Raw genomic sequence first — 23,195 nt, 5'->3', positions numbered from 1 at the left:
TATATTAACTCATCTAAGTGGTACTGTAGAGGCAGCACTGCAAACACAATGAAAAACACTGTGTAAGCTAGTAGCACAAGAATAGTGGAGACCTTACTTTGATTTCTACCACAGAAAAATCCTTAAGTGTTGCTGCTGTCCCTGGAACCACACAAAGGGAAAGGAAATTCCAAGTACAAATGTACAGTCCATAGCCTTACACCAAAGTCATTAAGTCATTAAGTTAACATTAAAATTCCTATCTCTACTATTCAACTCTATCGTTTTATTTTCATATCTGAACAGAAGAAACTTAACTAATATCTGCACACCATGACACTTTCTTGAAGTACCTTTTTTTCCTGATTTACATTGTATCACAAAGCTCATTATTTTTTGTTTGTTTGTTTTTAATAAAGTATCATGTTAAGAAATACAACAGAGCTGGGAGAATTCAAAGTTGACCAACCGAATATTAAAACACCTATCAAAAAAGAGGCACAATTTAATTGTATCTAGAAGTGTTACTTCACACAGGACTGCTAGGATTTTAAGTGAAACAACAGCACCTACACTGGTGCCTGCCTATCTGCAATGGGTTAAAACTCAGCAATCCTTTCCCCAGACAGCATAATTAGAGTTAAGTCCAGAGCTTCCTGAAGGTAAAAGGCATGATAGCTTTTAACTTCAATTGTTTAAGGAGTAAATGCTTTAACTTTCCTAATTTCAGTATCCTGTGGCTGCATAAGAAGGTGTGAAGTGAATAAACAAATTTCTAAGTAATAATTAGGTATGCTACTGAAACTAGAACAATGATGATGGCAGCTTCAAGAAACGTCAGGCTTGCTCCTGTACTGTAACACTATACATGTCTACTCATTCTATTTATTCCTCAAGACTCCCAAAGTAATCTATAGAAAGGATGATTACTTGCCACATAGCAGATGAGGAAAAAGAAGTCCCTAACTGATCACACAACAGACACATCTGATTTAAATGGGTGAACACAAAGCACTATAAAAGTCTTCTATGGCTGCGGGGGAGAGGGGGAAGCCAACAACAACCCAATTACTTAAAGAGAAGCTATGACACACATTGAAGCAACACCAGCATTTCTGTAATATTCCAAGTCACGCAGTCATTACGATCCTGAAATTAATTGTTGGGCTTAAGATGCAGGCATTCATACATCATAGCTACACTGTCTTCTTTCACATTGCTTTACATGACTGCTGCCTCATATCTCAATAAATTTTTCAATACTTACCAGACCATCAAAGATGTCCCTCTGATGCACGTGCACAGTGATTAGTGTCTCATATTTAATTCGCTCGACTGGGTTAAGGTCTTTTGTTGTCATATCTATCAGCATGTTTAGAAGATCCAGGAAAAACTGGTTTGTCTTTCGCATAATTTTTTTATCATACCTGGCATTAGTCAAAGCTTCTTCTGAGTCTCGTGTCCAAATCATTTGGATCCCCAACAACCCAACCTTATGAAACATGAAAGAGTATGCTTCATCATCTTTTCTATTTCACCTTAAATGTACATTCACAGAAACAAATAACATAAATAAATGATTCTGCCTACTTGTATAAAATTATTTTTTCATGCTTCCATATAGAGGTCATTCAACCCATGCATTTATTGTGTCCTAACTCCATTCATAAGCACCTAGTAAAGTCCACATTTAGGTCTCATAGATAGCGCCCATGATGCACAGCTGACACAACAATTCATTATAATTTACATAAGATATAATTAATAACAAATCAGTTAACAGAATAATTAATGCTTCAATTTAGTATATTCCTTCAGTAATTCATGAACTTTTTATTCCATTTCCAAGAACATTCCTGATCACAAGTGAAGAAGCTCATACAGAGAAAATAATTTTCCCCCAATGTCACTCACAGCTTTGAGCCTTTGGCAACATACAGTGTTTTTCTGAATGTATAAATAAACATACAATTTTACTACTTTTCCTTCAGTACTTAGGTATTAAGTGTGTAAAGAAATAGTGTTAACTCTATTGTGTTAATTTATTGTATTCAGCATCTTTTTGAACAAGAGCTTCAGGGTAAGTTTTGATTTTTTGGTTTCAGATATGTAAATTGGAATTTAAAAGACTGGAGTGATTAAGATAAATTTAAATGTCAGTTTTGCATTTGTATTACTGGTTGCAATCTTAATTGCAGAGACAAGAAAATCCCTCCAATGTGCTAACCTATCTGTGAGCAATTTTTCATTAATTTAACAAAGATTTTACCTGGGCTGGGTAAGTAGAAAGAAATTCAGTCAGCTGGAAACCAGTTTCCTGGATATGCATAGCTGCCTGGCGAATGACATTATGCAGTGACAGCTGGGATTCCTTCAACAAAGAATTCAGCCAAACTTCCACATTACCTTCAGCCATTACAGGTCTACTCAGCTCAATAGTCTCACCCTCTCGTGAGCTAATTGACAATATACGATCATATACCTAATAAAAGCAAGGCAAGAACAGTTTGTGATTTACAGATTTATCATCAATTTTATCATAACTGCCTGATTTTCCTGCTAGCATTTCATTAAATTTATTAAGGTAAATAAAAATTTTACCAATCTTTTAAGCAAATGTGAAAACAATAAAATCATTGCTTTCAGTATGAAGAAAGGCTATAAACAAAACATTGCCACCTGAACATGATGGCAAACCCCAATTCACTGCCAACTCTTGAATTATTTTTTTTTTTTGTAAAATTTCAATGACAGCATACACTTTCCAGTTACAGCAAAGGAATCTTTCCCTCATTAGTGGTGCATTAATATCCTAACATAAGTTGCCATCTTAAATTAAAAAATAATGGAAACACAGAAGTTAAAATACATGGTCATTGAAAGGAATTTCATGCATGTGGAAGCAGCAAAAGTCTAAGGACATGCATACATACAGAGGAAAAAAAATATCTGTGTCATGATATATTTTTTCCATAAAGGGTGTAATAAAGTTGTTCTTCAAATAGCATGTTTCCAAGCAATCTAAACATACGAATATGCTCAAAAAGAATCTGAAGTTCATCTGAGAGGAAGCTAGTCTATATTAAGCCACAGAAGACAGTTCAGTACCTAGGTGTGTTTTTTCTGAAACCTAAGCACTAGTGAAAACTTTTGGTTTGTTTTGCTATTCTATATAAAGTTTTCCTATTAAACAAATGAAGATATGAAACTAGACCTTATACCAGGAGAGCCTATGCAGCATCATAGTAAGTGATGAGCTTGGTAAAACAGTCAAATGCCCTATACACCCAGGTAGCTTGCTATTTAACAGGTATCACACACTGTTTAACAATTTGAATAGAATAGAACTCTGAGACTTGGGCAGCACATACCTTTTCATGGAACTTGACAGTTTTAATATTGTCAAAGACATTCAGCAGATGTGCCTGTATAGTGTGAGAGTCTGATGCCTGGCCAAGAATTTCTAAGAGGGCAGGATCTGACACAAAGAAGAATCGTGGAAATAGGAGGCGTTTTTTTTCCAGGTATCTATACTTGTAAATATTTAGGGGAGGAAGTAGACAGAAAGTGAGTTAGGTTACTTTATACATCCTTTCCTCTTAAAAGGTGATATTTCTCACAATGCCATTGTGAGAAAACAAATAGCAAAAAATGCAATTTATGTCATTGGTAACTCCAATAATTCTTATTCATCGTACCTTCATGTAAAGCACCTGCTTTAAGATTACACTTATAATATCAAAAATCATCTAATTGAAAGCTTTTATTGTTAGCTATGATGTAAATACTACTAAAATTAAATTAAAGTGAAGTGTTTTTTTATTAGGTCAGTAACTTCCTACTTAGGTACCTCATGCTGAATTTCCCCCACACATGTGAAGGATCTGAAAAGAATATATAGACCTAGACACCCTGCTGTATTGAAAATAGGCAGAAACAGCTTCAGTATCAGCAGAGATAGTGACAGCTTAGTCACAAATCAAGTACTTACTAGTTTGGTACTAGCAATTTCTCTGGAGGTGTTGCACCATCCTGATACCTTGTTTGCCCAGTTCAACTGAATTCATAGTGAAATAAACACGCAATCTTTGCAAAGTCCATGGGACAGTACTTCCTCTATAGCTAGTTAAGCAGTTCACGACCATCTGCCCAAGACTGGTCTTGTGGTAATCTTACCCTGTGAGTGATTTCTGACAGATTTCAAGCTGTTCTAGTAAATGTGGTAGTAGCTGTCCCATGATTTCATCTCCAACACAGCACTGAACAACATTAGGTGTTTCATGAGCTCGGGTCATGATCCTCACCCAGGATTTATCAATGTTAGAGAAACGCTTTGCTTCCTGTCAAAACATAGGGGTAAACATGGAGAGGGAAGGGATGGGGGAAGGAAGAGAGAAGAGGCAAAAGGAACTTGCTAGCAGAATTGGCACCAGTAATCTTCTCACAAGTAATTACCAGAGTCCAACCCCAAAGATTTTTCAGTTTAGAAAAACACAAATCTTTCTGCTCATGTAATACAGCTTATTTTATACTTCACTGCCAAGCCTGCTATCAACATTTTCTTCAAATCATTCTTAGAGTAAAACACAGAAAACTCCTTATGCTTGAATTGCATGATCCAATTTGAAGAGTTTTTCTAAAAATTGAATTAGTTCTAATTCCAAAAGCAATATAGAAAAATTTAAGACAAGTATTCCTAGCAAACGTGCAGATGCTGCTGGGGTACAGGTAAGTACTACAAGGCTAGCCTCACTAGGCTTGGCTACCACTAGGCAAAACACACAAATATGGGTTAATAATTTAACAATCTAGAAATAAAATGATAACTAGATAAATATGTCTTAGCAAGTCTAATTTTGTTAAGCACCAAAACAATGAAGCTTATGTTACTGCACCAGTTACATCACAATTATTTTTTTTTTTTTAAAATTTAGAAAACCAAACTGAAAAAAGGCAGGTCTGAAAACCTTTGGAAGCTGCTTTGCTATGTCACCGCCAACGAACACAGCTTCTAAGTAAATCCACAAGTTCTGCACAGTCATCCAGTTCTCAATGATATCTGTTGTGTTGGAAAGATACTGCACCCATTTTTGAATCTGTGTCTTGAATGGTGTGTTGTATCTAAAATTAAAAAAGATACTTGCTTTACTTCAGGCAGGAAAAAATTCTCCTGAGACCCAGCTCAGTCTTCTAACATGAAGAGGAATAATTTTGCTATTTGCATGTTTGTCAAGTTAAAGTATACTATCCCATACCTGACTCAATTCAGTTAGTTTGGGGCTAAAAAGAAATCAGCTCCAACTTGCTCCTTTGTGCACATAGTATGTAGCACACATCTGAATAAGCAGGACGTGAGTGGGAGTAAGATTTAAATTTCACTCTAAGGTAAAGCGGTTTCAAAAAGGGACTATGTAATCTCTTCAAAGCTGCAAAACTCATAGTGACCAGGTCCTTATCAACTGAACACTTGCTTCTGGACATCTTCCTGATGATCAGGTTCGGTATTACTTATTTTATCCAGGAGCTTTGACATGTAAAACCAGACAAACCAGAGTTCATTTTAACTTGGATTTTCAGTACCTTCAGCAAAAGTCTGCAAAAGAGGTAGTGGTGTACCACTAGGGCAGAGTAGTAGTGCCTGTAATACCAGTAGGACCTCTGCCACAACCAAGCAGTGTTCCCTTTTATGTTTATCACCACTGTCTTGCATCCATGGAAACTGTCCAGCTGATTAATCAGAAGTCTGAACACATTATTTCAAAATAACTTAATGGAGGAAAACAGTCAATGAGAACTAGCCCATGAACAGCCCAAGGACAAGCAAGCTTTTAGTTTTTATCTAGATGTTTACTTTCCTTCTCCTTTGTGAAAGATAAATTTCTTCAATAAAACAAAGCCTCTTGCTGATATTTATAACTCACACAAATACACAGTGCTTTTCTTGTTACCTGTTACTCATGAGAGAACCAAGAATCATCAAGCTGTCCTCCATAGTAGCAATTGTTTCTGATGTGCTGTCTCCTCTTAAAAGAAGTTCCCCACGGGTTTTAAAGTTTGCAAAGATAAACGTTTTGTTGTCCCATTCAGCTATCACTTGTTTTAACTTCTGCTCAATGTCTTTCTCCTTCACAGCACTTATGCAGATATCCTTTTAAATAAATAAGATGTCAAAACAAGCTATCACCTGTTCAGGTCTTTGGTATCCAAATCTAACTGGCATTTCCTTTAACTCTATTTAGTTTGATGAGCAATTATTTATCAACTGGAAAGAGTTACAGACATAAAAACACCATAGTTAATAACCCACATACCACACCACAATATGGTCAAGTTTGTGGAGACTACAAGAATAATACAGTGATTATTTTCATAACTTTAATGTTGCAAAGCATCCTCATAAATTAACTCCTGAGCCACATGGCATGGTTTAATAAAGTTCACACCACAATACAGGCGTCATTATTTTACACAGAAAACTGAAGTGATAGACTATTTCTCTGTTCTTTCTTTGGAAATACTGTTTTCCTTCTTACTACTGTTACTCAGAATATTACCTGAGCAGATTGCTTAGTTTCACGCATCCATTTCACAATACCTCTATTTCCTCTTTATATCTGAGTAGTGGAGCTTCCATAATATTCCTCAGTTTGAAAGTTTCACTTTCCACATCAAAGCTGTGCTCAGTGAGATCAGTAATCCGCTTCCAGTGCCGAGGCATCATTGCTTTATTTGACATATGCTCAAGCAGTGGACAACATTCACAGAAGTCCTCAATAGTCTTCTTTAGGTCAAAAAAGGCCTGCCATTGCTTTACACCACGAGGAAGTTTACGGCATCTACATAAAAAGAATCCAAGTTTTCTCACAGTTTCAGATATTCGTTTCATTACCCATTTAACCACCGTATATAGTTTTAACGTTAGACTACATACCCTCCAAAGTCAGGTTCCCTGTATTTTGAAGATTCTGTATGTGACTAAATATTTCCAGTCAATTTCACTGACTGGAAGGTGGACACCTACAGGCTCACCCTAAAAAGTGTAGCTGCATAATTCCAATAGACTTTGTCCAAGTGACCTTCAAAGACAACTAAATCACTTTATTCTTGATTTCATCTTTTGGTGAGGCTTATGAGATGAACTGCTCTATTCTCTAGCAAAACCACTGTTCCTCAGAACAGGCAGATTTAATTCTTTAAATCACTTGATTCCTGGTTTCATTGAAAGTTCATATTCTATACAGGCAATACATTCCATTTTGTAGCAAAAATATTCAGCAATTCACTAACCTGCCTTCGATATATAGGGTGAATCTCTCTCATGACAAATAACATTAAAACAAACAAATTAAATTTCAATCATGAAGAAAATAAATAGCAATTTTAACCTATATTAGGAAGGAAGGAGGGAAGGAAGTGCTACCCAAACTCTCAAAGGAGCAATAATCCTCAACATTTAGAGTCTAAACTGCCTCCCTTAAATTATGAATTGGTAATGGACATATTTTTCCAATTAAAATTAATGATACTAACCAATTATAATATTTAAGATGTAACACAAGTATTTTAGCCGTCTTTTCACAGAAACAGTTTCTCACCTGTTCTGAAACTCCAGAAGTTCACTATTAATTTTTCCAGTGTCTAATTCTGACCAAAGAATATCATAGTAGCCACTGACTGTGTCAAGGACATTGTTATATAGATTATAGAGTTTCTGTAACAGAGTCAGTTCCTTCTTTATTTCAAGTAGCTGAGGATATTGTGTAACAGGCAAACCAAAAAGATCTTCCCCACCAGTATAAGCAATATATTTCCGAAAGAGATTATCAAATCGATTCTAGAGAGAAAGCAAGCAATTAGATGTAATACATTTAAATACATCTGGCATTATGCTTAGAGCTGCATTAGTGGTTAAAATCTAGTAAATACTAGAAGGATGTACAGGAGATACTAACAACTTACTGTCAACAGGTTTTGGTTGAAATTTTCATGTGAAAAAACTTTTTAAGAGTTTGGAATTTGGAGACACATCTCTACAAGTTGACAGGGAGGTCACTTATTCCATGTAGCACAGCGACAGAACAAACAGTATATGGTAAGCTTGCATTTGAAAGAGGTTGAGCATGATGTGGAAAGCAAAGAAAGGTGGATACTGCAAATTTTAACTCCTCAAGTAAACTGTGCAATTCTCTTAATGAAGGGTTGAAGTAAGGATTATTACTGCTTAAGCATCAGAAAGAACAACAAAATTTACTTGACAGCTCTTATGTAACTGAGGAAACATATAAGAAAACCAAACAAATAACATAATGGGAAAAGGAAAACAATTAGAAGGCGTCATTACAGGAGAAGAAATTAACCACTGCACAAAGAAACATTTCAACAGTAGAAATAGTCAGTTTATATGGAAACTTTTAAAACTTTTTTTTTTTTTTTTTTTTTTTTTTTTTTAAGTGAGAAAAGGAGAACAGAAAGAATTGGGCAAAATTGCAGTCATGCAAAAGACACTTCAATGAACATAAGAACAGCCTATCACCAAGTACACTCGAGAGTAGGCTCTGATCCAGACATGTGAATCTAGTTATTATTACTCATTACCTATGCAGCCACTCTTATGAAGCTCCTAAAATTATCATTTTAATCAACATTCCTTGAAGATGTTGAAAAAAAAATACCACCTATTTCATCATTAAGTTAAAATAAAATGAAAGTCAATGAAAATTAGTTCAACTACCCTGGATTTATTCTCAGAGCCTTCAGTTGCTAGTTTATTTGCAAGAAGCAATAAGAAATATTTTAGAATGAATAGTACCTGAAACATAGTAAGCCTGTCACTGGCTTCATGAGGCTCTAAGCCAACCACCATTGGCCCATTCTGGAAAAAAAAAAAAAAAAAAAAAAAAAAAGAATAGAGAAAAAATGAGTAAAAAAAAAGAGTTAAATAACCACAAATTATTTCTAACCAGCACCAGCGTTTAAAAAAAAAAAAAAAAAGATTAGAAATGCAAACATTTTTGTGGTTGCAAGATTCCATCCTTACATACATCCGGTTGCAACTGCACTGAGAGACTACAAAATTACCTACTAAAACAAAAAATTACTTTCAGAAAAGAACAAAGACAAGCCATTTTCTTTTTAAGACAGAAGTTTTGTTAATATTGGAACAGGTAGGCAAGAGTTGCACCTTTATCAATAAAAAATAAGCATTAGTTAAAACGCAAGTTCAGCTTGCTTCATATTCTACTGAGAAGAAATATATGAGCTGAAGTCATTTCTGCTTACATTAAAGATCATAAAACTCTTCTTATATTCTAACATAATTCCTCTTTAACATCAGCCTTCACGTTTGCACATGCTCTGTATCATGAATTCTGTGTGTCTCCAGACTTTCTTTAAGAGCTGGTTACCACATTTAAATTCAGTCACACACAAGGAAAGAACCAAAGTCTGTCCTGCATTGAAACTCAAATATCATACTAACAAGAAAAATATAGTCTTCAGATAGCAGAGAAACATTCCACTATTTAGTCAACTCCACAATCTTTCCATGCCTCCACAGCTCCTCAAAAACTCCTCTAACACAACATAACACAAGCTCTTACCTGATCATAATCTGAATAGAACTGAGCACAGTCTTCAGTAAAAATCTTCACAGTGCTAATAAGTTCTCCTCTGAACTTTGGCTGCAAGGCGATGAGCTCATTCTGCACTTCATTTGCTCGGAGTAGCAATTTTTCCCAAGTGTAGTGCAAAGTATCCACCTTCTCTGACTCTTCCTTGGCCACAAGTAGATCATATTTGTTTAACATAGCATAGGATTCCTGTCGGAAGGTTGGACCAAGATAAACAAAAGATGTTAAGAGATGTTAATTTTAGATATATATGTATATTAAAATTTTAAATGTTTAAGATTTGCTAGAAATAACAGAAAAATTGTTCTTTTTACATAGCAATTGGCACAATCCGGCAAGCCAATGCCAAACTGGAAGAAATATCAAAAGGAAAACTAGCTTGCACTCCTTTACTCCTAACTTTTAACATAGCATTCTGCTTTCTGACAGATTATTTGCTCTATTGCCATCTGCATCCTTAAAAACTATTTCTGGTTAAAGTACTCCTAAAGGCTGCATGTTTTAGTTTCGTTTTAATAAGAATATTATTCAGATTCAGATTACAGGAGGTGAGCCAAAAGAGAATAAGTAACCAGAGGACTTCAAGTTAGCAAAGCAAACAAACATCCGTTCAATACAGACACTGAAGCCCCACTTCACATCTTCAACAACAAAGTATTAAGAAACCATTTCAAAAGTTACAACTAATATGTAGCAGCTATTTCAAAAGTTAAAACTATTCTTCTACAATAGAGTCACAGAACAATCTGGGGGGACCCTTAAAGATTAACAACTTCCAACTCCTGTGCCATAGGTAAGGACAACTTTCAGTAGATCAAGTTGCTCAAAGCCCTGTCCAATCCAACCTTGAACACTTCAAATGATGTTGCATCCATGACTCCTCCAGACAACTTGTTTCATCTTGAGGCCTCACTGCCCTCAGTATGATTTTTTTTTTTCCTTATACCCACTCTAAAGGTACAGTCTTTCAGTTTAAAACCTTTTGCCTTGTCCTGGGGCAGTTCCTACTCTAAAACACCTTTTGCCTCAACAAGTTTACTACAGGCCCTGGTAAAAAGTCTCTCTCTGTTATAACTTCTTATGACTATGAATCTACTTAATAGTCCTTTGTTTTCCAGGAACAATGTTCTCCATTTGTACCAACCATGTGTTGTTAACGCTCCACATTCTAAAATCCTTAGCCAAGTCTCACAAAAACACAAACAAAATTAACTTACTGTATTTCGACCTAGATAGTAGATGAAATTCACTTACTGTTAACTAGCATAGGGTAAAGTAGCAATGAATTTTTGTGGCCTAACAGTTTAATCTGCCGATTTTTTTGCAGAAAGTAGAATTATTTCCATTTCCATTTTCCGGTTTGATCACCTTGCAAACAAATTATCAAAATGAAAACATAACTATCTGTGTGCCACCCTACTGTGAGGGAAATTCATCAACCTGTTTCAAAAATCTGAAGCATGACTCCTTGCGCCTATGGACTCCAGCTCCTGCTTTTATAATCAGAATTTTAGGAATATTTGGTTACCAAGGTTCATGCCTAGGCTCCACGTCATATAGCAAACCAGGCCAGGTCTTATTGCAAACTTCTAAAATGTCAGCTCCTAAGAGACTTCAGTACCTATAAAAAATATCACAGATGTTTCCAGCTTTGGATGTGCTTTGCTTTTCACCATAAACTACTAGTACTAGTTTGCTCCTTCACAGAACTAGGGTGACCCTCACAGCTTCTAAGGCTGAGTGTTTTGTTCCTTCTTAGGTTTCTTCTGTGAAATACAGTAGGGCTCTGGCCTGATTTCCATTATTTGCACATACTGCATTTCATAAATTACCTCAGCTCAGCTCAAACTAGGTGAGAAAACACAGGTGTGAGATAATTGTCTGACAGCAAATACACTTGGCATTTTCAAAATAGAAAAATAGATCTGTTGATATTTTGTAGATATGAATTCTGTGTTAAGTTTCAATATTAAAGAAAAAAAAGAAAGACAACCCTGACAAAAAAAGTATGGGTAATCAGTAATCATGAATGTGTCTTACAAAAAAAATTCTTCTGAACATCTAGACAATTGTCCATTTTGCAAAACTGAAGTATTAAAAAAAAAAAACATTTATAGGAACACAACAGCTCTGCCACCCAACATTTAATACATATGAAATCAAAGTGCACTGTTAAATTCTAACCCAGAAAATAATTGCTCTGTAGAAACGTTACCCATACATGCAACATTCCTGTTAACTACCTCAATAGGCCCGACTTTAGAGTCTATGGAAATCTGTAGTTCTCTGATCTCTTTTAATGCAGACATGGCTGTTCTTATATCATCCAGATCCTCAATGCGTCGATTTAACTTCTTGTCAGTTTCCTCTATAAAAGCGAAGATTGTCTCCATCTCTGTTCTGTACTTCTTATTACAATGATAACCTAGGACAGTCATCCAGGCTTTGGTTTCTGCTCTCAGTGCTAGCTTCAAATCAGCTAAAAACATTGAACACACAATAGAAATTTAGATATAGATATTTTAAGATGTACTTTTAATTTTGTTTGAATATGTATTCTCTTCACTCCCAGTTCTAGTTTGTTGGTTTGTTGGTTTTTTTTCAGTCTAAATATGCATGTGCAGAAAAGACAAAACCATTTTGACACCATCAAGTGGTTTATAGGGTTACTTGAAATTCAGGATTTTCCTCCTGTCTCAAGATACCTTTCCGACTGGAAAGATAAGGCTGAACTGCACACTCTTTTCATCTCATTTATACATCATTACACACGTTTCTTTCCTACAAATCAATAATAAATTCATTAATATTCTCATCTATGTCTACACCTTTTCCCCCCAAAAAATAAATAAATAATCACATGGGGGAGGAAATGTAAAAGTCTCATATGGAAGCTGAAGAAATAGAAAGTTAGACCTGACGTTTAATGAAACCAAATTCTCCATCAGTCATTTAATTGTTAAAAGAGTTATATCTATACCATCAGTGGAACCAAGTGACAAATACTTAGAGATAAACTTGAGTCTGGATGAGTTCCTGCCCACTTTTGCAGCAATTCAGTCCATTTCCCTAAAGTTTTGCCATTCAGTTCAAATTTGTTCCTCACTGTTCTCAACAGAGAAGTCAAAAATCAATACCACTACAAGCACTACATTAATTTTAGCTGGATATAATTTCAACCCTGTTACTGCTACATGTTCATTCCTGTGCATATTTCACTTCTGTTTCTTCCTTTTAGTGGGGGTAAGCTTACTGCTGAGGCCACGGGTTGCCTACGGAGGGGGGGGGCGCGCCACACTCTCCTCGGGGAAGGTGGGCTTAAGTTGCGCCAGGGCAGTTTTAGGTTAAATTTTAGGAAGAACTTCTTTACTGAAGGGGTTGATTAGACACTGGAACAGGCTGCCCAGGGCAGTGGTGGAGTCACCATCCCTGGAAGTCTTTAAAAGACGTTTAGATGTAGAGCTTAGGGATATGGTTTAGTGGGGACTGTTAGCGTTAGGTCAGAGGTTGGACTCGATGATCTTGAGGTCTCTTCCAACCTAGAAATTCTGTGATTCTGTGATAATGTCTCTTTCCATGCTTTGCTTTCACACACAATGTCCTTTTCAATTTATTAAATATCAGACCTACTCCATCTAAATCATGTTTCAATGCCAATAGCCAAGCTTTGCTATATAATAAAAGACATTTGTTTCATACTCTTTCCTACTGAAGAAACAAACCATGTTGCTTTCTCAAATTTCACTTATGCAGACAGGGGAAGAAACATCAGATAAGCCTCATTGATACCCTTATTAGTGGGACTTTTTGCTTGCATTTTACAGCCAAAATAACAAACAGCCATTCCATGTTTCTGCTTTACATCTTTAACATAGTTCACTCACCCAAAACTAAACATTTCTCCTTCCTACAGGAGCCAGAAAGAATGTGCCTCTGGAGAGAAGTGGAAAACTGTGAGAAGTGGAAAATTGAACTTTACCAGTGTACAGTGCAATAGCTCCCACACAGATGTATTCAGGCTCAGAATTGATTTTCAGATCCAAGTCTCTGAAATGCAGAATTTGAGATTCAAATTCAGAGAGTAATGGGTTTTCCATCATGAATTTATCAATGGTTTCCTCCTTGTCTCTCTGCCATATATGGTGGTAACAACTGAAGCTCTCCAAAGCTGTAAGAACCTCCTGAAATGCAATAGAAGTTCACAGAAAGATTCTCAGAGAAATATAGCGTACACATCATTTCTTATCTTGTGCTATTTTGAACACATTAAGTACTCAGTAGTGGAGCAGGCTGCCTCATCTCAGTAAAACACAAGGCTGCTGGTAAATTTATGCTAAAGCAGGCTCATTAGCAATCATGAGCCTTGCCAGACACTGTATACTAATCACATTCAGTTTGTCAAATCAGTTACAGTATTTTCCAACGAAGTGATTCTTCAGTCAATAAAATACTAAGGATCAATGGGAACTAAAATACTCCTTCAAGTCTAAGACACAGTGCACTTATCCAACAGCAAAAGGTCATGTAAAGATGCCTTCTTCTTCAATTTCCTCCAGTATCCTTCTCTACAACTCACCGGACTAACAACTGAAACCTGACCTCCAGGGCCCAACATAACAGGAACAGCAGTTACTCAATATGTTCTTGAATAATGAAATTATGAGAGATTATTTTTTTAAAACACCTATCACATTTGCAAGGTTAACAATAAATTACAAAGTCAATCCAGGTATCTCTGATTTGAAAATCATTTAAGGAGTGTACAATACAATTATTTTCTGATTCTCAAGAATTTATAAAAATGTCAAAGATAAATTGTCATCACTTCAGCTCATTAAAAAAGTACATGAGAGCTGACTATCATGAGAGATAATACTCGTGACAACTTACAATAAACATATTGTTTGAAGGATTTAACCTGGCAAAATGATAACAACTTCCAACTACAATATATTGGGTACCAAAATATCAAGATAACTATCCACCGTTACCAACCACACCTTGGTGTCTTCAGCACAAACCTGTATGTCATTATGCTAATTATAATTTAATACTACTGATGTTACAATGCATTGAGTCAAAATTTTCCATCTGTCAAAGCTGCATTGTAAGGTTGGACTGGCCCCAGGAGGAACTGGTGCAGAGTTGCCCAAAGAAATACCATTTCTAGACACCTACTAGACACCTACTAGAGAGTGCGGGGAATTAGAAAAGGGCAAAGAAATCATGCATACTCCTTAAGCTGTCTCCTAGTCTCCAGTATCAAATCCTAGTCAGCACTCTAAAAACACCAAGCTGAAAGCCAGCTTTCTTCTGAAAAGCTTCACAAACACTTCACATTGGGGCAGAATTCATGCTGGCTTCATTATAATTTCTATGTGAATAAAACTGTATTTTACATGTTTGTACAATTACTACTGGTTCTGTACTAAATATGCAGACTCTATTATACTTAAGATTTTTAAAATGATGTTTTACAAACTGGAGATACATTTTTAATCATACTTAAGCTCTACTTTATATAATACTCAAAGCCTCATAAGCCTTTGAACACTGCGTACATTTTAACCTATGTTACACTCTCAAAACATAGATGTAAATTTGCAGCCACATGTTTTTCATCTACCACCCTACACTTTCTAATTCATATGTTTAACTGTGCTTTCAGTGCCTACCCTTATTGTCAAAGGATATTAAAAGTCATACATTTATATTTATTGGATAGTAATATAAAATTAACAGCCTTATTCTCTTACCTTTTTTGTAGAATTAATAGCAGTGGTGAGTAAAGATACCAATTTAATAATTTCTTTGTTCTCTGAAACACTCTTGAAGTAGTTCTTGTTTTGAACTGAATCAGACAAATTGAGTGATGCTGCATCCGATGTACTATCTACAAAGGCTGAGTCAAATACAAAAGCAGTTTTAGGACAAACATATTGCTTACACTCAGCAAATTCCTATTGACAAAAACTAATGATCTGTTTTTCAGTAAGTATGCATTTTAAATTTATGTATTCTTATTAATCAAAAAGACAACTAGAAATCTAAGTAGCCAGCTAGTAGTTACCACATATTCATAAACTTCTCTATAGTTGGGAAACTTGCTTCATCTGGGTTCTCTATGAAATCTGGAACAAGTTTCTCTCTAATTTTTCAAGTATTCCCCTTTCCCTTCCCAACCAATTTACTTTTTTCCTGTACTCTCCACCTAAGTGATTTACTGATATGTCAGCACTGACTGAATCTTCAAATACTTTTATTTTCTAAAATACTTGGGATAGGCTACAATTACAATTTGAAGTCAAAGTAAACATTAAATCTTAGAGGATTATCACAGTCAGGCCTCAAAAGAAAAGAATGATAAAAAGAATGTCCATTAGTTAGGAAATACCTATAGGATTGAGTTTATCATCATTGTTTTATTTCATCTCAAGAAAGAGAAACTCTTGTTTTTGAAATAACAATTTAATTTATTAAACAGTTCAAATATTACTACCCTATTTTTTAGGTGTATAAGAGGAATCTACCCTAGAAACATTCAATGTATTTTGAAGTACCTGAAGTGCAAGGTAGACTAATTAATTTGGCTTGATTTTGAAAAATTTCAGATAAGAAAAATTCAGCAACCAAAGACAGCATTTTAAATTTCCTTCAATAAGTATCTTCAATAACTTAACTTCATGCCTGATCACAAAATACGTTAAGTCCTTTTAACAGTTTCAGTCTACTCGATCCTACACAAAAATCTCTCCACCAATATTGAACTTTTATATTGGTATTTTTATTCAGTAACAGTCTTTCTTTAGGATCAACTTACCTAAAGAAATGTCAACACAAGCTTTAAAACCATTTCAAGATGTGAAGTTACAAACCATGCTGGCAAATCACAAAAGGTCTTTTGTGCAGTGGTAGTGACTATAATTGTTTTACAAATTCACTCAAAATATCTGCTATGTTACCCAAGCTGGCTCCATAACAGCTTCTCACACATTGCAAGAACCCAGAGCAGTGTAACTGTATGAGGCACACACAAAATCCCCTTTCTCAAATTCCCACAAGGACAAGTGTCTTCAGGCAAGCAAAGTTTTTAATCACAAAGAAGACCTCACCTTTTTCTACTCTGAGGTGGTTTAAAATCTATAAATCTTTATTCTCTTCCTTTTGATGCATTTCATATTTAATACCCTTTTTTATATACTGTATAAATCACATTTACCTAAAATTAAAATTGAGTTTATCATTACCATGCATGTTTTTCATTCCAATCTCTTTCATTCCATCATCAGAATCGCTGTCTCTGCTCTCACACTGCAACACAGCCACTTTTCTCTCTAACATTTTCTTCTGTGGAAAAAAAAAAATCATTTTCTATTTGCAGCAGTTTTGAGACATTAGTTTTAAGTATAGTTATTAAAGACAAACCTTGGATATTCTCTCCTTACTCCACTGTCCAACTCCTTTCATTACTTTCACAATGCTGTCTACAGCTTTATTAAGCGTTTGCTGTACCTCATCCAAAGACGGAGTCATGATGATTTTAGGGATACATAGGTTAATGCTAGTCCTAATAATAGGATGTGCACTTGTCTTCTTCTTAGAGGCACTGTGATTTTCTAAATGAAAGACAATAACAGCGACAAAAAAAGTTCACAGTTCTTTTTCAAGACCTCGTTCTAGGATTTATAATGATGTAAACCAATATATACAGCACAACATTGAGTACTTCTTAAGGAAAAAAGACTCCTGGGTAATTTATAAGACATATTGGTAAAGTCCATGCTAGCATCGACAATATCTATGTGCCATGTTATTTCTTTCCTCATCAAATTGTTCTGCACAGCTAAGCTCTGTTTAACAGAAATTTATCTGGCTTGTACTCACAGTCAGCATATTAAATTGGGCACAAAAACTTATCAGAATCTCTTCGTATTGGATGCCTTATATGCTAGAGAGGCCAAAACCAAATGTTTTTGTTTTTGTTTGTTTGTTTGTTTCTTAAAAATAACTAACAAGAAAACACTTCAAAAAGAGTGTTGGAGCATAACGTATAGAAGATCTTAAGACAATTAGTAAGAGAAAGATAATACACCTCTTTCTCATACATTTCTCAAATGTTTTTTCATACATTTTTATATAAAAGCCAAAGTCACACAGCAACCACTTAACAAGCTCCAAATATATAATCCATCTCCAGAACAGTAGTATCTGTCCTAAGAGAAACAGTATGATACTATGAAACAGTATGAACTATGATACATACCTACTCTTAAAGGAAAGAAAAATTCCTCTGGAAAAATACCATGTTATCAGCTGTGATTTATCACGACAGCTTACTCAACTTCCCGTATTTTCTCCTCTTTTACATATCTGTCTCTTTTTGATACAGTTTTGGTATATAACATCTACATATTTCTTTCCAGAGGCTAACTAAGCAGGAAAAGTACTAAAATATGGGCACCTAGGAAGCTGATGGTGGAACATGCGTGGATGCGCTTGCGTATGGTCTCCAGAGTGTTTCGTGTGACTTTTAAAAGAGCGTCAATATTACAACCATTGAAGTAGGAAAGCAGTTCATTGGCTTCTTCCTCTAACACTTCTAAATCCGTTTTCTTCCTCTTTGCTGGAGGGGATAGTCTGGCCCATATCTCACTGGAATTGTGGGAGGAAATCAGGCTTTTTGATCTTCTTTCCTCCTCTGTTGCTAAAACATCAAAAATCTAGCTAGTTAGATTGATTTAGGAGATACAATGAACCAACATATGCACAAGTGTCTGAACTAACAGCTAAATTTTACTGAAGTGTAAATACCCATCCGTACCTCATTCTACTGGTCATTTTACCCCTATCCACCTTCTCTACTCAGTTCAAATTGGCATAATTATCACAAACACACATGCACACACAGACACACACACACAAAAAAAAATCAGAGAAAGAATCTAAGAATCTCAAGGCTTTATCAGCCTGGAGAAGAGAAGGCTCCCGGGAGACCTTACAGCAGCCTTCCAGAAACTAAAGGGACCCTACAGGAAAGCTGGGGAGGGACTCTTTGTCAGGGAGTATAGTGACAGGACAAGAGGGAATGGCTTTAAACTAAAAGAGGGTTTAGATAAGATACCAGAAAGAAATTCTTTACTGTGAGAGGGTGGTGAGGCACTGGAACAAGTTGCCCAGAGACATTGTGGATGTCCTTTGAAGTACTCCCTGGAAGTGGATAGGGCTGGAAGTGGATAGTCCAGGTTGGATAATGCTTTGAGCAACCTCGTCTAGTGGAAGGTGCTATGGGCAGGGGGGTTGGAATTAAATGATCTTTAAGATTCCTTCCAACACAAGCCATTCTATGTTTCTCTAAGTCCAGCACTTAACCAAGGCCTGTAAGTAGTTGTTTCTAATGTATTAACATTTGAACACGCAAGTTAGACTATTAACGTTGATGTATTTTTCAGATGATTGTTAGATGATCTATCATTATCCAGACAAATTCAAGTAAAACTCTTTAAACATTAGATACTGACCGATACTTCAGTCGGCTGAGCTACAATATCCTCTCAATGGTATCAAGCATGCAAAAGAAACAGAAACATAGAGGTACAATATAATCTTACCTGTATTTTTTTCATTTATTTCATCAGTGAGATCAACTGGCTTCTCATCTTCTTTTTTGACCTGTACTTCAGTGTCTAGTAACATGTTAATCAGCTCATTAGCTGCTTCTTCTACCAGTGAGCTTTTCAAATGTAAAGTCTGGGAACCTTTTATACAGAGCTCCTATTATCAAACCAAAACAAACATATGTTCTCATGGTTCCTGGTACTTATGTCTATTTCATGGTCACAGCAGCTTTTATTAACACAAATTTCAAGGCCCATATTTGTGAAAAAACATGATCAATGCACAGCATTATTTTTAAATTGGTTTGTTCCACATTATTTAGTTTTGAGCTTTTTGTTCCAACAAATAAAACAACATAAACATCTTTCAAAATTGCTGTGAGTTGTTTCCTAAAATACACAACTCATCCAGAGTTAATATTATGAAATAATTTTTATAATGCACAGCTACATCAAAGAGCTCCCAAAAGCAAGTATTTTGTAATTTTCTTATTTTTTCAGTGTAGATATGGGAGACATTAACCTTTCATTTAATCATTTCCATTTTATATTACTTGACTGTGCCATAAGGAGTATTAGCTAATTGCATTTTCCTTTTATAGTCAGATAGGAGATAAAATCCATCAAAGTTGTATTTATTATTAGAATAAACAAGAAAATTATTAACTGGGGGGAGAAGAAAACAAATAATGAGATTTAATAGAATTCAGAAATATTTTAGAGCATTGTGCATTTTTTGTCTTTGTTATGTCCTATTTCTTTAAGCTTACTCAAACCTGGCTACCTCTGTTTAATTAAAATCAGTAACTGGAAGAATTCAGATGTTAGCAAGTCTCAGTCATTTCCAAATTTTAAGACATAATACTTGGTCTTCCTAATGATTCATTCTATTTGAGAGATCTGTTCTGTAGCATCAGAGAAAATATTTAAACAAGCTACTTTGGTGTTTTGGTTTGGTTTTTCCTCCCATAGTATATCACTTTTTGTTGTAGCAGCATCTTTGGAAACTTAAAGATATCTAATACATTGAATTTATTTCTAGTATTTTCTAACAGGAAAATGAAATAAGCTTACTAATCTTATTATTTTAATTGTACCCATAACTGGGGTTAGTATACCATTTACTCTGTTAATTCAAAATGATCAGCTGTTGTGGTGCTGTAATTGCTAGGCAGAAGTTCAAGCTTTCATTTGCGCTCACTCTCACCTATTTTTACTTTAGTGAATATATATTTTAGTACTAGCCCTATCAGGAGAAAAAGTAGCAGCAGAATCAACAACAACAAACTATGGATTTTGAGGTTTACAAAATACCATTCATTCCATTAAAAAAAATAAATTGTAAGTTTTTCTTTCGAATTAACAATAAGGAGAGTTTTTACATGAGACAAAAGAGGAAAGACCAAAAGGTACGTATGCTAAGAGAAACAAAACTCACTGTAGTGTTTATTACTACAGGAGACCAGGCATAGGGATTTATTTATATGATCTACAATCTTTTCAAAAGCAAGGTTTATTTCAGGAGAAAACACAAGTTAGACATTATATCCTAAAAGGACACAATATCTCACAACATTCTGATAAAAATAACATTCAGTGTCATTATTAGTTTAATTATGTTTCACCTACTAGCAACTTAAATGCTTACGGTTAATCCTCCTGAACACATAAGTATTTTGATGAAGCAAATGAAGGGGCTCTTCCCAGAATACCTTCGCTCAGGCACTTCTGAGTATATTTTGCATACATCAACTCAAGACAGCTCAAGATTTTGAAAGATACTATGGAAATGCTTATGTACTGAGTATTTTCTCTCCTGGGCAACCAAGTGCACTTGTTATGGATGTCATTCACAGGCATCAGCTGGGCAATTCCCAATGCCAGTAAAGGCACTAAACAAGCAACAGTTAAAAAAAAAAAAAAAATCACAGAGGAAAAACACTTAAGTGGTATCAAAGCATAAAGGAAATATCACACAGCAGTTGGCTTGGCATTAGTAAACTCAGAAAAGAATGTATCAGCTCAGACATCTTTGCATTTTGTATTTTTGTTCCTTTTTAATGTTCTAGCCAAAAAAAAAATTGGAGATTTCCTTACTTCACTTTCCAACACTTTCTTCATTAATTCCACAGTGGTTTTATCTCATAAAAAAATGAACAGACTTTAATTCAAAATATTAAATACATCTTTATGAAAATTTTATGTAATAACCTTAGTCTTATGGAGAAATTCCTCACAGTCCAGTGGTTCATCTTCTGGCAACTTACAGAGTGGCACACTACTCATTTCTTGAAGGACAGCATCAATACGAAATTCAATCAAGTCATTCACTCGATCAAGTAATAGCTCCAGGTCAGCTTTTGACGCAAACAGAAGATTCAAAACAAGTTTAAAAGTTTGAAACAGTAGTTTTTGCAGAGCCCTGCTAATTTTTTTTTCCTTCAATAGACTAACTTATTCAATTTTATATGAATTCTACACCTTAACCAGTTTATTTCAAACATCTAAACTTTTATGGCAAAGTTCACCACTGAATTCATAATTGATGCTTTGCATAACATACACTCATCTAGTACATGCTGTACATATCCTAAAATATAATAGGTGAAATACCATAAAAATACACAAGAAAAGCTTTAAGTATATGAATTTGAAAAATAAATGCAAAAATATAACAACATTACAATTCAGTTGAGGTGTTCTTCCCCTTCTCCTATAGCTTGAATCAGTTATCACTTGGCAAACCCACTATCAACAGAAATTTTTGACAAATAAAACATCCATCCTTCAAAAAATGTTAGAAGCCAATTAATAGTTATCAGACACCGATCAGTAGAATTTTCACAGTTGTATAGCAATTCATTTTTAATGCTGAAAATGAAATAAAAGCAAAGTACCTGTTCCAGACTCAAACTATTTGTGATATTCAAAATTAAATTGAGTGTAATGTCGGGCTAGCATCCAACATGCTTTTTAATTTTCCATGTCAGCTAAAGAAAATTTCCACTATAGTGACATACATAATTTCAAAAAGTAGAATCTGTATTCAATATAATATTATACATGAAACAGAAGGAATTTGGTATCTTCAGAAACAATATGCATCTCAGTGCAGTCTTGTGATAATCTTTTGAATAAAATAAAAGTTCATCTGTTTTCTAAAGCTGTTGCCCAAACAGATGTGTGTGCATTAGTGTTAAAGACACTTTTTTTTTTTTTTTAATAAGACTAATAGGAAAAGCTATTAGGTACTGATAGTGCTAATTCCATGAAGATATTCCCTCAGAACTTGTTTTGTGCATGTAGAAACAAAAGGCAAGACTAGGAAAGGTCTGAAACCTAGATATTCTTTAGGGAACAATATAACTAAAATAGCTATCTTTCTCTGATTTCAAAATACACAGGACCTTGTACATACTACTTTATGCTTGCTTAAGCCCTTTTGCCATCCCATTCATTTAACTAAAAATTTGACAAAGATGTTAGGAAAAAAAAATATGTTTTTTAAAGCAAACATTTCATGAAGTACAGGACAGATGAAAATTCTGATTTCTGTCATATATGAGTCAATTAAGTGCAAATCATATCAAGGAGAGTAAGCTTAGTAATAGAACTTGCATTCGTATAGAAACAAACGAGCAGAAGTCAGAGGAAGAGGAAAGTGACTTACCTAGTTTGTCAAAAACTGTATTAATATATTTCTCAATATTCAGTGATGTCCAGGTCAGTAACATCAGACCTGGCTGGATAGCATCATCTACGTTTGCTAACCAAGGGATCATCAGTTGTTCAATAGGATGTTGTATTTTCAGTTTAATTCTTTCATATTCTGCCAGAATCATCTGAAAAAAACAGGGAATGAAAACATTTTAGTATACACTGGTCTAAACCTCTTCACATACACTCATTATGACTTAAATTAAGACAATTCCGCTGTATTTACATTACTGAAATTCTTAAGAAGCTCTAAAAA

General features: G+C 34.9%; 1 protein-coding gene across 1 annotated transcript in view; it reads right to left on the bottom strand.

Annotated features, from left to right (window-relative positions):
- Positions 1-23,195, bottom strand: part of DNAH5 (dynein axonemal heavy chain 5) — a 143,868-nt gene that overhangs the window by 76,474 nt on the left and 44,199 nt on the right. The window contains exons 16-34 of the mRNA XM_068670986.1: positions 22,893-23,064; positions 21,434-21,579; positions 19,217-19,379; positions 18,070-18,312; positions 17,034-17,224; positions 16,856-16,955; positions 15,365-15,510; positions 13,588-13,789; positions 11,852-12,087; positions 9,579-9,797; positions 8,789-8,851; positions 7,575-7,813; positions 6,575-6,815; positions 5,928-6,127; positions 4,947-5,100; positions 4,156-4,319; positions 3,351-3,507; positions 2,249-2,461; positions 1,247-1,471 (exon numbers count right to left, since the gene is read on the bottom strand). Coding sequence (XP_068527087.1) covers positions 1,247-1,471; positions 2,249-2,461; positions 3,351-3,507; positions 4,156-4,319; positions 4,947-5,100; positions 5,928-6,127; positions 6,575-6,815; positions 7,575-7,813; positions 8,789-8,851; positions 9,579-9,797; positions 11,852-12,087; positions 13,588-13,789; positions 15,365-15,510; positions 16,856-16,955; positions 17,034-17,224; positions 18,070-18,312; positions 19,217-19,379; positions 21,434-21,579; positions 22,893-23,064 — 3,474 coding nt within the window. The remainder of the gene's footprint in view (positions 1-1,246; positions 1,472-2,248; positions 2,462-3,350; positions 3,508-4,155; positions 4,320-4,946; positions 5,101-5,927; positions 6,128-6,574; positions 6,816-7,574; positions 7,814-8,788; positions 8,852-9,578; positions 9,798-11,851; positions 12,088-13,587; positions 13,790-15,364; positions 15,511-16,855; positions 16,956-17,033; positions 17,225-18,069; positions 18,313-19,216; positions 19,380-21,433; positions 21,580-22,892; positions 23,065-23,195) is intronic.

This window comes from Anas acuta, chromosome 2 (genome assembly GCF_963932015.1).
Source record: "Anas acuta chromosome 2, bAnaAcu1.1, whole genome shotgun sequence".
NCBI lineage: Eukaryota > Metazoa > Chordata > Aves > Anseriformes > Anatidae > Anas > Anas acuta.
The sequence above is the reverse complement of the archived record's forward strand: the minus strand, read 5'-3'. Positions and strand labels throughout refer to the sequence as shown.